Raw genomic sequence first — 13,052 nt, forward strand, 5'->3', positions numbered from 1 at the left:
ATGATGTCAGAGAGATGGATAGCCTTTTAAGGGCATAGTTTTGGTTTTGCAAGTGAGCACAGAAGGTTCCAATTACTATCTCTCCATGAAATAAACATTTTGCTTTAGTATGAATTGTCTGTTGGTGTTATAAACGGTTGTATATTTTTGTGAACAATTTTTACAGCCCTTTTCTTATTATTATGCAAAATTGGCAATGCACAGCTGGGCAAAAAAATAAAATAAAAAAAATATTACAATAATTACAGCATGTTACTGGCCAAATAAATAAGTATCCGCATACAAAACAATTGGCCCTAGGTACAGGATTACAGTATTTTAAAAGGATTCATTCACCAAAAGAATTAGTTGAAAATGTAGTTTATTTCTTTTTTCCGAACAGATTTGAAGAAATGTAGCTATTAAATCACTTGCTCACAGTGGATCGTCTGCAGTGAATGGGTGCCATCAGAATGAGAGTCAAAAGAGCTGATAAAAACATCACAATTTTTCATAAGTGATCAACATGACTCCATTATTTAAAGTCAAATACATCATTATGTTTTTAACCTAAAATTCAAGTCCTCCATTCTTAATCTTGCTTTCTTCACTGGAGAAAGTCGTCTAGTCTGAATCAGGAGAGAAAAAAGCACCGATCAAGCAAAGCACTGTTTAAGTGAAAAAAATGTTTGTGGATTTTGATACAAAAGGAAGCTTTATTATGGATTATGGGCTCATCTTCAAGTTCCTAATGATGGATTTGTTTGTTACACACAGCTTTTTTAATTTCACAAGACATTAATGGACTGCAATCATGTGGATTATATGGAATTTTCATTTTAAAATTCAACTATTCCTTTCAAGAGACCCCACTTAAAACCTTGAATTTGTTTAAGTGATTCTTTATTTTCTGTTTCTGGACTATAACACAAGGATTTGACAAAGACATTCTCTCTTTAAAATGCCAAATAAATATATATAGATAAACATTTGTATCAGTAATTTTTTTTTTTTTTTTTTTTACTATTTTACTCTCACTATCATGTGTTTTCATTTAATCTAAGCCTTTATATACAGTATATACAGCATGTCAAATTAGCTACTGCTACAAATCAATATTTTTAAATCAGTCCTTTCCTTTTGCTTTTAGCAACAATATTTAGCCATTCTTAGAAGAAGATACATTTCATTGATTTGCAGGATATGCTTTTTTAGTGGTTTCCAACCACCTGGAAATATTTTTTTTTCTTATTTTAAGCAAAAATACTGATTAAGAAAACTATTTTTTTTACAAAATATCAGATGACAGGATCTGTATGCTTATACTGTAAATCAGTTAAATGGAAGGCACTGTATAACCTGATGTCATTATAATTTATCTTCCTTTACCTTCTTACCATCTCATATTCATTATTATTTATTTTTATTCTCACACAACTTTAAATAAGCTTTTAAGTGCTTTATGTATAGACTTATTGAGGAACTGAAAGTTTTGTTGCTTTGCACACTGCTGGTGTTTCACTAAATAAAACCATTCTTATTTCCTCAGCCTTATTCACTATGCCTCATTAAAAAAAACGAATTCATCAAAATATGTTCAGTTTATACCTCTACCTTTTGTACTGAATGTGTACAAAAGGCATTTTTCACATATTTGTCAACTTTCAGTCTTGGATTGTGTCCCCTGGATGTATTTTCCATGCATGAATCACATAAGTCATGTTCTTCCTCTGTCCTCGCCATGAAAGCTCTGAATCTGAAGAAGACTTACGGCAGAAAGACATTGATGAAATAGCTAGCGGTGGGGTTAAGGCCTTGATCTCTTCTTCCTCTGCAGTTAAGACGATTATCTCCATCTCACACACAATAGTGCCAATACTTAAATGAAACGTGTTTAATAAATTATTTCAATTTAATTACATTTATGACAGTCAGTAAGCTGTTCTTTATCCTGTTTAATGAGTCAGCAAAGATCAGTCTCGTGCTCAAGAGGTCTATATTTGCATAAAATCCTCAAATGTATCTCATAAATTGGTCCTGTTTGGTCATTAATAAGCCACTCTTCACAGTTCACTTGGTTAAAGTGGCATCATCGGATACTCTGAATAGAAGATGTGGCAATATCTCATGACAACATGTCTTCTACATGCATAGGATAGATACAGCCGCATAAATCCCTGTCTCTGCCGACACTCAATTTTCATTTATTCTGTAGGGGTCAGTACTGGTTGTCCTTGGTAGTGGAGGTGTTTATGTCACTGGAGTGGTCGTGCATTGAGCTCCTGCGCGGCAGCTTTGACCGACAGCGCAGCAGAGCGAGAAGTTCATGGGACACGCTGCTGGAGAAGGCTGTGTAGATCCATGGGTTCGTACAGGAGTTCAGACTGGCTAACAGCATCAGGATAGTGAAAGCCACTCCTGAGAATGAGGGAGAGAGGGAGGGAGGGAGGGAGGAAGAGAAAGTCTAATCAATTTCAAGTCAGTTATTGTAGAGGTCAATATTGTTATTGTCCTTATTTAAGGGTTACTACTAATATAAACCACATTAGAGACAATGACTCCTTGAAATGTGCTGATCTAAGAGAAATTTCGAAACTCAACTAAAACCGTATACTTTTGTAAATGCTCTTTATTAACATGCAATTTGCAATTTATGAACTGGACAGTTTGAACATTCAGAAATGTTTTCCAACATCAGTGGAAACATTAGCAAAATATTCTTAGAACATATTTTATTACCTGGGACCACTCTCAATGACTAAAAATGTATACTTTTTAATTTATAATATACATTTATACTATTCTCTGAATTATTGATTAAACCAGCAATAAAAAATGCTGTATAATACGAACTGCTGTATAATAATCTTAAGTACATCTGTCACTTTTAGCATTATTTACAGTAATGATAAACTGCCTCAAAAAAAAAAACAGTTTTGCTGCACAAGAATAAATTACACTTTAAGATATATTAAAAATAGAAAACAGTTGTTTCAGTTTGTAATACTATTTTACAATATGAAGGTTTTTACTGCATTTTACTGTACCGCATAATTGACTTCTTTCAACCCTTTTTATAACCTATTTATAAAACCCCATTACACTTTAAACTAGAATAGGAAATAAAGAAAGGAATCATCCAAGCAGGGATTTAAAAAAACAAAAATACATTATAATTTAAGTTTCCATTGATGGAAATGCAATAAGAAAATCTCTTACAATAAACAGTTTATATGACATTCAACTGTTCAATCAATGGCAATATGTTGCCCAATTGGCTGCAAGAAAACAACAGAAACAAATCAAAAGCAGCTGGAGTAGAAGCACAGATGTGTGTGTTAGCAGCTCTCAGTGGCCTGTGGTGAGAGATATCAACATCTGGTTAGTGATAAAAGAACAGCATGGGATGGAAACAGGTTATTTATTAGTGAGATGAAATGGCCTTTAAATATGCATGTGTCTAAGGGGGGTGTGTGTGGGGGGGTGGGGGGGGTTGAGCAAGGAGAGAGATGGAGGGCATTTGCAGGACGTTTCTTGTAGTAAACACCAACCTGACATATTGCATTGATGGACCACACATTTTCCGGATAATTTACATTCATTTCAAAGCACTTACACAATGAGTCAGTCCTCTTGTAAAGGAATTAATAATACACTTATTGAACAGCCAAATGTCGTCATTGAATTGCACCTCATGCTTCTTATCTCCAAAAATGGCTATGCTATATCGTTCTTGTAAGGACTGCTTTAGTTTCTCACCTTGGTCAGGGGGGTTGGGGTCCCAAGCAGCCCACAGCTGTACAATGAAGAAGGGTGACCAGCACAAGGTGTAGACAAGCACAATGACCAGAGTCATCCTCACTGTTTTAGACATAGCTTTCGACACACCTGTAAGAGGTGGATGGAGTGGGTAAGGTGGGAAAGAGGGGTTTGAAGAAGCATTGGAGTACTCAGTAGTGGCGTTGTTAGTGTTCCTGTGAGGAACAGAGTTCCCATGTGGTGTCTGGACAGCAGCAGAGTTGCTCCAGATAGTGTAAGGGTGAGTCTGAATGTGAGGCAGCACATCAGGGGATGAACTGTGAGTCTGTGAGGCCAGGTCATTGGGACTGTAGCCATCCTGACAAGATTGGTCACAACAATCCGGCTCTGGTGCGTCCTCAGAGTTGCAGGTGTGAGAATGGGATGAGTCACTGTTAGTATCCTTTTTATGAAGTTCCCTTGCTTCTCTCGTCTTTTTGCTGGCCCGTTGTTTGAAGATGGGAAAGTGAAAAATGACCAGGTTCTTCTTCATGTCAGCAGAAACCACACGTTCTGATTTCAAGTAGATGTTGTCATGGATCTCTTTGAATATTCGTACCTAGAGAAAAAATATATAAATAAATAATAGGGCGGTTATAACGTGAACACAGTGATACATTAAGATTAATTAAATATGTTAATCTTATTTGTTCATTTGTTCGCAAACTGATGACTTCAATGTCGAGTCGTGTTCAGATTTTAAGCACAAAACATGATTCATTGTCGAGGAATACGGCGTTACTTTATGCATGCACAATGGGTCTCAGTTCTGTGTTTTCTTCAAATTTAGAACATTGAGCATCTATCAAAGAGCTGATAAGTTGAATCAGGTATGTAACATAAGTAAGATATCCAGCATGTGCTGTCTTGAATCACTGCTTTCTAATCTTTTATTTATATATATATATTTATTAAGAGAAAGCCTCTTTTAATGGTAATCTAGTTTATTAACCAAACCCAAATTGGACGTTTAACAGAAGTAATTTAAAAGCTTTTTATGAACTGAATCGCTATACTCAAGTAGCCTATATTAAGTGCAAGTGAAACACCATAATTTATACAAAAATTCACAAGATGTCGAAATCCATCTGCAGGTCAGCAGCAAGAAGCAGTAGGTTCATAATGTGAGAGATTTGTTCATCATTTCAGTTTTTGTGGGAATTGTTTGGTGTATGAAAACAGAACCTTTTTCATGTCAGTAAGACATAAGCTTGGAAAGATTACTATGATGGTGTTTAATTGTCAGACCAGCCTTGAGAAGACTCTTGCAAAAATGTTTTTAAAAGATTTTTTTGCCAAAGACACATTGTCCATACTCAGTGGGAAGCAGTTTTAGGTTTGGTTTATGCACAGTGTACTCTTCCTGGGAACTGTATCAGCTGGTGGAAGGAAAGATCTGCACAGAGAATTCCTCTCCTGAAATAGAGCTTTAACTGACCAAAACCCCTTGGCCAGGTCAAAGAGCATAATCTCACCAAACAAGCATTATGATACATGTCAGGAGATCCGCCTCCTCTCAAATGATTGTCACCCCAGAACATCGTGTTTTATCTCAAGAAAACAAAAGCCCTTTTCCAGATCAGTTGAGACATTTCATTAGTGCTGCAGGAATGAGTCCTTAAACCTGGAAGCAGTTAGTATTTTGAACTTCTGTTTCCATCGACCTCAAGTCAGTGTTTTTTTTTTTATTATTATTATTATTATTTTAAGTGGGTTAAACGCCTGAAATAAGTTTGGTGGTTAACACTGTGTTTTATTCTATGACACAAAATACATCAGCAGTATCCCACTTGTTGTTTTTAAAAGCTTTTATGTGTCTACAAAAAGGCATTTGCTAACAGTTGGCTAAATGGGACAACAGAGGTTTTCGGGGACTTTAAACATCACACCAAACTGTCCACTCTCAAAGCCTCGTTGTGTTCATACTCAACTCAAACTTTCCATCGTAAATTTTCAATTAAGACTGAAAGATTCAGAAGCTTAATGTTGATGACATTGAAGATATGCGACCATAGTTCAGATGCAGCCTAACTTTTACTTCTGGTGATTGTATTTAGGCTTTAAAATTCATAAAAGTTATGTTTTTTACAATAGTTTACATATATATGAACTATAGTAAATCAAATAAATTATTTACTTTTAAACTGCAATCACTAGGGTAATTCTTAACGTATGTGTTAACATTTATGTATTTTTTATACGGTGAAAGGGGAAACTGGGATCACAGACACAAATGGAATGCACAGACACCAGGAGTACCTGACAAACGGTGATAATAAAGGTAGGAAGCAGAAACACAGCTATAGTCATCCAGGTGACATATGCTTTTAGCCCCCAAGGCTCTGCAAAATTCCCCCAGCACTCAAACACCCCTGGAGAGACCTCTGACCTGGAGAAAATAAACACCTGTAGAGAAAACAGCATTGGAAAAATGTCAAATATTTCAGAATATTTCCTTTTGTGTTTCATAAAATAAATAGCAGCATATAGGTTTGAAATTACTTTGATGGGAAACAATTAATGGCAAATTGTTTTTTCACAGATTCAGATAAATTTGTTTATTCATTGGAATTTTTTTTTTTTTTAATTTAGCATTACATTATTTCCAGTAGGTCCTCTGTAGTGAATGGGTGCCATCAGAATGAGATTCCAAGCAGCTGATAAAAAAAAAACACGACTTCAGTCTATCAGTTATCATCTTGTGAAGAAAAAGCAAACAAGCAATTTTATGGATTATTGGCAAGTTTAAAGTTGAAATTTGTTAATGATGGATTTATTTATTACAAACACGCAGCTATTCACTATTGGACGTTACTTAGTGGACTGGAGTCTTATTGATTTTTATCAGCTGTTTTCACTCTCATTCTGATGGCATGATTTTCATTTTTGGGTGATCTGTTTCTTTAAAAATGTATATTAACTGACTCATACTTCCTAACATTCTAGGTGTAGTAAAATGTGCATTGTATAACTAGTACCTGTGGCACACTGAGAACAAGAGCTAAACCCCAGGCTACCATGATGGGTGTATTCCAGCGTGAAAATGCCCCTCCTTTGTAAGCCTGCAGGGGGCAGCAAATTGCATTATGGCGGTCCACTGTCATAGCAACAATCATGTAAGATGATGCAAACATTCCCACTATCTGCAGATATTTGACTGAGCGGCACAGCACATCAGGACCTTGAAATCTCTCTGTGATATCCCATACTAGCTGCGGGAGCACCTGCAAAACATTAGTGTACTGCTGTTGACAAGTCACTTGAAAGACAAAATGCTACACTAAGCATTAGACAAAGTTCAGCTCACCTGAAAAAACGCCACCACAAGATCTGCAACACAGAGATTTACCATAAATAGGTGCATGGGTGCGTTGTATTTGCGCCGCCTCAGCAGAACCCACAGTACAAAACTGTTCCCTAGTGTTGTGAGAGCGAGAACCAGACCCAGAACTCCAATCTCAGCTTTAGCCAGAGAGATGTCCCGCACCGTGACCGGATCGGGCGTCTGAGTGGGGTTTATTGAGGTGTTTTGAGACACTAACCAGAAGTATGAGCCTCTTTTGAAAGTACTGTTGAGTCCAGAGGATGAGAAGTTAGACCATGCAACGGTTGCATGGAGGGATCCTTCCCAACCTGCCTCCTCTGAAAAGGTCTCCATGCCTGCAAGAAAAAAGAGCATGATTGTCACGAAAAGGTGAGAAAAGATCAGCATATTAGAATATATTCTGAAGGACCCTTGAGACAAAAAATAAAAAATGTTACTTTTTACTTTTTAAATATTAAAATAGTAAACCGTTTATTTAAATTGTTATAATATTTAGGAATATTATAGTTTTTACTGTATTTCTGATTAAATAAATGCAACTGTTGTGTCTTTCAAAAACATTACAAATTGCAATTATAAAAAAACATTTGACCTGTAGTGTAACATGGCCATCCTGCATTGCATTAAAACTCTCATCATTAATTTTGTTTTATGATTTGAACTTTTGCCACTCAGTTTAGCAATTTCAGACACACAAAAAGCAAGCAAACAAATCTGCTTCCTCTTCCACTCTTTAATTCCCCATGGCTGCAGTTTTTTCCCCCAAGATGCATCTGTCAAGTTTTCTTTTCTAAATTTTCCCTGACTTGATATGACTCCTAATATCCTACCCATCTTATTCCATCACATTTTGCTTCCCTTTAATATCTCTCTCCTCCACAACTGACTCTGTCCTCCTGCTTCCTCCTCCGTCTGTAATTCCGTTGCCCATTCCTTTACCCCATTCTTTACCGCTTCCTCTCTCTGTCTGTTATCAACTGCTCCTTGATCCCAATAAAATGTGGTTTATTTTCTTAACTATGCAAATAAATAGTACAAATAAAAATATAAGCTGCCAAAATGAGAATGACAGTTTGAGAAAGAATGGGACGTAGCATGAGTAGCATGGGACTTTGGGTTAAACAAACAGAGAGGAGGTGAGCTACAGGACGTGGGACGAGAACACACAAAAGAGAAATAACTAGAAAAGGTCTTACATACCAGTGCAAAGAGTGTATATAAAAAAGAATAAGAAATGCTGTGTTAAATTGAAATTGACTTATTACAGGGTTTATGCTTTTTTTGTGAAACTGATGTCATCTTCCTTATCCACTGATACTTGACCCAACATATTAAAAAACATGTATCCAAAGTGATTTATCCAGTGCTTATATTACAGCAGCACCTCCCTGTTCTGAAAATGCTTGTGATTTTAATGAGAAATTAATATGAAATATTACAGAGAAACCGTTTAACTGTTTAACTAAGTTATCTGTCCAAATATGAACAAAAAATTAATTTGTATAATAAATTTGATTTTAATTTGAATTTATATATAAATTTTTTATTTTTTTGTAAGTGAAAGAGCACCCTGTTCACGTACAAACTTAGTAGTAGACACACTCACACACTTATATACACATTTCTGACAGGTTTTAATAGTGTGGAACAAAGACACAATGGTGATTCATTTCATTATGGACTGACTAAACCTTGATACTTGCTTTACTCTTGTTAATTCATTTCATTATACCGGTGAAATGAATCATATATAATAGCCCTATCTCAAAACAGAGCCTATTATATTGTTTCATGTCTTTGGGCTCTGCATTTCCATTCGTTTCTGCATATTGTCTCCCTTCCTTTATGTTTCTAATTCAATCTCTCACTTTCTGAAAGAGCATTGTTTCCCATTATCACCTCATCTTAAATCAATGAGGTTTCTTTACACTGAGTGTGAGCAGTATGTCTCTCTGTGTGATTATCTGGGCTTTGGTGATAATATGTACAATACTTCTTAACCTGTCTTCCACCTTCCCACACACAAGTTTAAAACTTTCTGACAGAAAATCAATTACAGAATAGATAGATAGATAGATCAAAGCCATTTACAGCACCTCATAATTAATACCCAAGATCTCTATATTTCATTCTTATTTCAGCAAATATAAATAGTACGATTGTGAAACTCTTGCTTCTTACAGAATGGGGTTTTTAATGCCTTTTCGCTGTGGCTTTCCAGGTCGAGTCATAAATAAAAGTGAGTGTCCCTGTCACAGCAGTGTTTGAGGTCATTCTCTGAAGCAGCTTATGCATGAGCTGTTCAGTTTACCCTTGCTTTGTCATTTTCTCCCTTTGCCTCTAAAGAATCCACTAATATGGTGCAGCAGAAATGTTGGCCTAGACTAAATATAGCTGATGATACGGAATAAGCACTTTGCTTTTGCAAGTTGCTTTTTATGCATAATAACTGAAAGTATTGTAAACATAGACAACAAATGACGAATCACCTCAGGTTGCTTCAGTATGATTGGCCATGAAATATTTGTGCAGCAAGTTGGGTTTTATTCAATGTATAAGAGTCTGGTTTATACACTAGGAAAGGTTTTTTGAAAATGCTAATTGAAAGGCAGTGCGGAGGTCTAACTAATTATTATTTGAGCATGGAATTAAAATTAGGTATTTTTTGAAAATGAGAAAAATAAAAACAATTTTGGAGAGAATCAATGTACTTTTGCTCTTAAGAGAGTCTGGAATTTAAATATTTCCCATTTTATATTAATGTGTTTTAAGAAACTTTTATTTTTATTTACAAACGTGTGTATCTGAGCTTTGCATTATTAATGAAATCAGCTAACCTTTTGTTTTACTTTTTTGTTTTTAGCTATTGTTTTTCCCTTCTATACTTACAAAGATAATAAAGACGTTTGACAAACATATTTAAATGAAAAGTAATTGAAAGAGGAATTGAAGTGGACTTCCAGTTGAATGCCCAGAATGTAAATCATAATAATTGCTCGAGACGGTGATCATTTAGAAAACTGTTCAGGTTGCATAATAGTTGTGTGCGTCATTAAAAATTACATTTCTTTCCAAAATATTTTCATTAGTTTTGTCCTCCAAAGGGCTTATGCAATTACAAATTAATTTTCCAGGTCATGGATGCCTGCCCTGTTTCATAGTATACTAGTATTCAGCACCTTATTAACTTAATAAATTACACACTAAAATATTGCATCAGCATGTGTCCAAAATCTCCCTTTTGGATTTCAACAGCTTCTCACTCCTGATAAGAACATCTTTCAAATTCAGTGACCTGAAACCATCTTGAGGAACCTCCTGCAGGATGAAAGTTTTCAGAAAGTTGACAGAAATCATAAGAGCTAGATCAATATGCCATGATAAAATAGAAATAGTACATGACCTTTGACTTCTTTATTGCACTTCTTTTATTCTTTAATACTAAATCTCACCCTCACTGACTCAAGAGCTACACAAATGAACCAAAACAGTGATCCTCATAGCCTCTTACAGTAAAAAAAAGTAAAAGATTCGTCCTTTTTGCAGAAGTCAAAACTAGAAATAGCCATGCAGTGTTTATTCAATTTAACATTCTCCATATTCTGAGAAGGGGCAGAAGAGGCATTATTCTCATACAGTGACTACATAACAAGCCCGCATGAGCAAAATTAATCAATCTTGCATGAAATGTAAATAAAGTATTTGCTTTGTTTCCACATTTTAGGTTTGTATGATTGTGTGAGGGAAAGTCTTTTTACCACTTTTAATCACTTAAACATGTTGTGTTTTATGAGGACTCTCTATAGTCATTTGACTTTTATGCTGTACAAAAGTTTGATTCTATACCCTCATCCTAAAGAAAAAACCCATTTAGTATGATTTATAAATGGTCTTCCAATTTTGTCCACACAATATCAAGAATAATTGTGTGCACAATGTAGGTATAAACAAACATACATTCCACGTTCTCAAATAATGTGAGTTAATTTGTCATTAAAACAGCAAATATTTCTTATAAAACATGTAAAATAAGTACTGAAATATATATATACTGTATTTTTTTAATATTTTAGTATATCATGTCATATTGCAATACATCAAATTCCCACAGGTATTTCATGGCAACAACCCATATTTTCGACAAAACGGACGACAGTTACTCAGTTCAGCTTTCATGCTCAACTCAGCTCCGCCAGTACATGCTTATTACTCTAATAATAGCTTGTCATTTATTCTGTTACACTAAAAAGCATGAATCAAACAGAAGAATTATTTTTCTTTATTATAACACAAGTTATTAACAATTTAATAGACTTCAATCTAATGTTTCTTGTTCTCTTTGAGTTCTGAAGAAAAAACTAAACTCAAATACCAGCCCAACACAGGAAAACTACAGACCCGTCAGTGTGGCATGGATTTGCATTACTAACGCTGAATTTCTTTCTTATTCTAACATTAAATGACTTTAAAAAAAACGTCTCTTGGCACTTTTTAAATTACACTTTAACATTACATACATTATTCATATCTCAAACATACACCCACACACAAGTTTTTATTGATTATTCATTTTTTGATCTGTAAATGTAAATATTGATTTTGTTATATGTATGCTTAATGGGGGGGGGGGCAGTGGGGTAAAGGTTTTCAATATAAAATACAGATATACTGTATGATCTGAAAACAAGTCAAAACTTTGCTTGTCAAATAAAAGTTTGCATAAATGTTTATTTTAATTTGCAAAAATAAACTTAAAAAGAAAATGAATTTTTGCAGTATAGATACATTTAATTTATTTAAAAAAATAAACAAAAGAAAAACTTACTCTGTTTTCTTGAATCAGCAACGATAACCCATGTGTTTTGTGAGGAGCCGCATTCAGTTCTTCAGAGCTGCAGTTGTGCTCTGTGATGGTTAGTTGACATAAGAGCTGCTGTGCTGATGAAGATCTCACCACCCCATGTGAACTTGTAAAGCTGTACTTTTGAAGCATTCACCTATGCATCCACTGGATAGCGGCATGCAATTTATTCCAAGAAATATCCCGCCGTTCCTGAGACTCTGCGTGTCTGAGCTTTAATTTCCCACATTATGTGAGCACCGGTGCACTGATGGCGTTGAATTTGAGCCAGGCTCAGTATAAACAACATATCTCTTACATTCACTCACCCTCTCTCTTCCCTCCCTCCCTCGCTCGCTCCCTCCCTTCTCTCCTTTCTTCAGGACTCATGTGTTGTTAGATGAGGGGAGGAGCCAGTAAAATGAGGTGTTCTTATATATTCATCTCCACAGTGACACAGAAAACAGATATAGAAGAAGCTCTTTGTCACAGTTTTGTGCTATAGTGACACTGTTCAGACCGGGTGATCTGTGTCAATATTTGCTTCCGTATTTACAATAACCTGCCCTGGGTGTGACTGCACTTCTTGCCAGTTGTTTTAGTTTTCTGGACTAATAAGATGCCTGCTTGACATTCACACAATGCACATTGTGTTTCCTTCTGTGTAAATTGTGAAGTCCCTTTGCCTTCAGCTATTTGCAAATGATTTTCTGATTTGTATTCCACTGATTGCTGAGTTGGACAAAACATGTCACAGCAAATACAATTCCATTTTCAACTGAAGTTTTATGAAGCTGCGGACATTAATTTGTGCACAAAGAAAACAAAAATAACGACTTTAAACAACAATTTCTTCTCTTCTGTGTTTTTATTTTGCATAAAATCTAAATTTTATATTTATTTATATCATTTAATTTGGTAATATCACCCTTTTGATTTAAACAGGTATGTGCATGATGGCTTAGAAATATTCCCAAAGTGTTCAATAACTCAAACTATTGCACAGTACTTCTTCTGAACACACAACACTCAAATACATTCTGTCTCTTGAGCCTCTCCTATTGTTGTGGATTTGGACAAATATCTCAGAGGCAGAATGCATTTGCAGCA

At 35.2% G+C, this 13,052-nt stretch overlaps 1 protein-coding gene across 1 annotated transcript; it reads right to left on the minus strand.

The window, feature by feature from the left end:
- Positions 1 to 865: 865 nt before the first annotated feature.
- On the minus strand, positions 866 to 12,206 carry LOC132118215 (vasopressin V2 receptor-like). The gene is made up of 6 exons (XM_059527890.1): positions 11,928 to 12,206; positions 7,085 to 7,437; positions 6,756 to 7,001; positions 6,037 to 6,183; positions 3,739 to 4,336; positions 866 to 2,397 (listed from the first exon to the last, which is right to left on the minus strand). Exons 2-6 carry the CDS (start codon positions 7,433 to 7,435, stop codon positions 2,198 to 2,200), a joined length of 1,542 nt encoding a protein of 513 aa, XP_059383873.1. The 5' UTR covers positions 7,436 to 7,437; positions 11,928 to 12,206; the 3' UTR covers positions 866 to 2,197.
- Between the last annotated feature and the right edge of the window lie 846 nt (positions 12,207 to 13,052).

The sequence above is a fragment of the Carassius carassius genome, chromosome 37 (assembly GCF_963082965.1).
Source record: "Carassius carassius chromosome 37, fCarCar2.1, whole genome shotgun sequence".
In the NCBI taxonomy this organism is placed as follows: domain Eukaryota; kingdom Metazoa; phylum Chordata; class Actinopteri; order Cypriniformes; family Cyprinidae; genus Carassius; species Carassius carassius.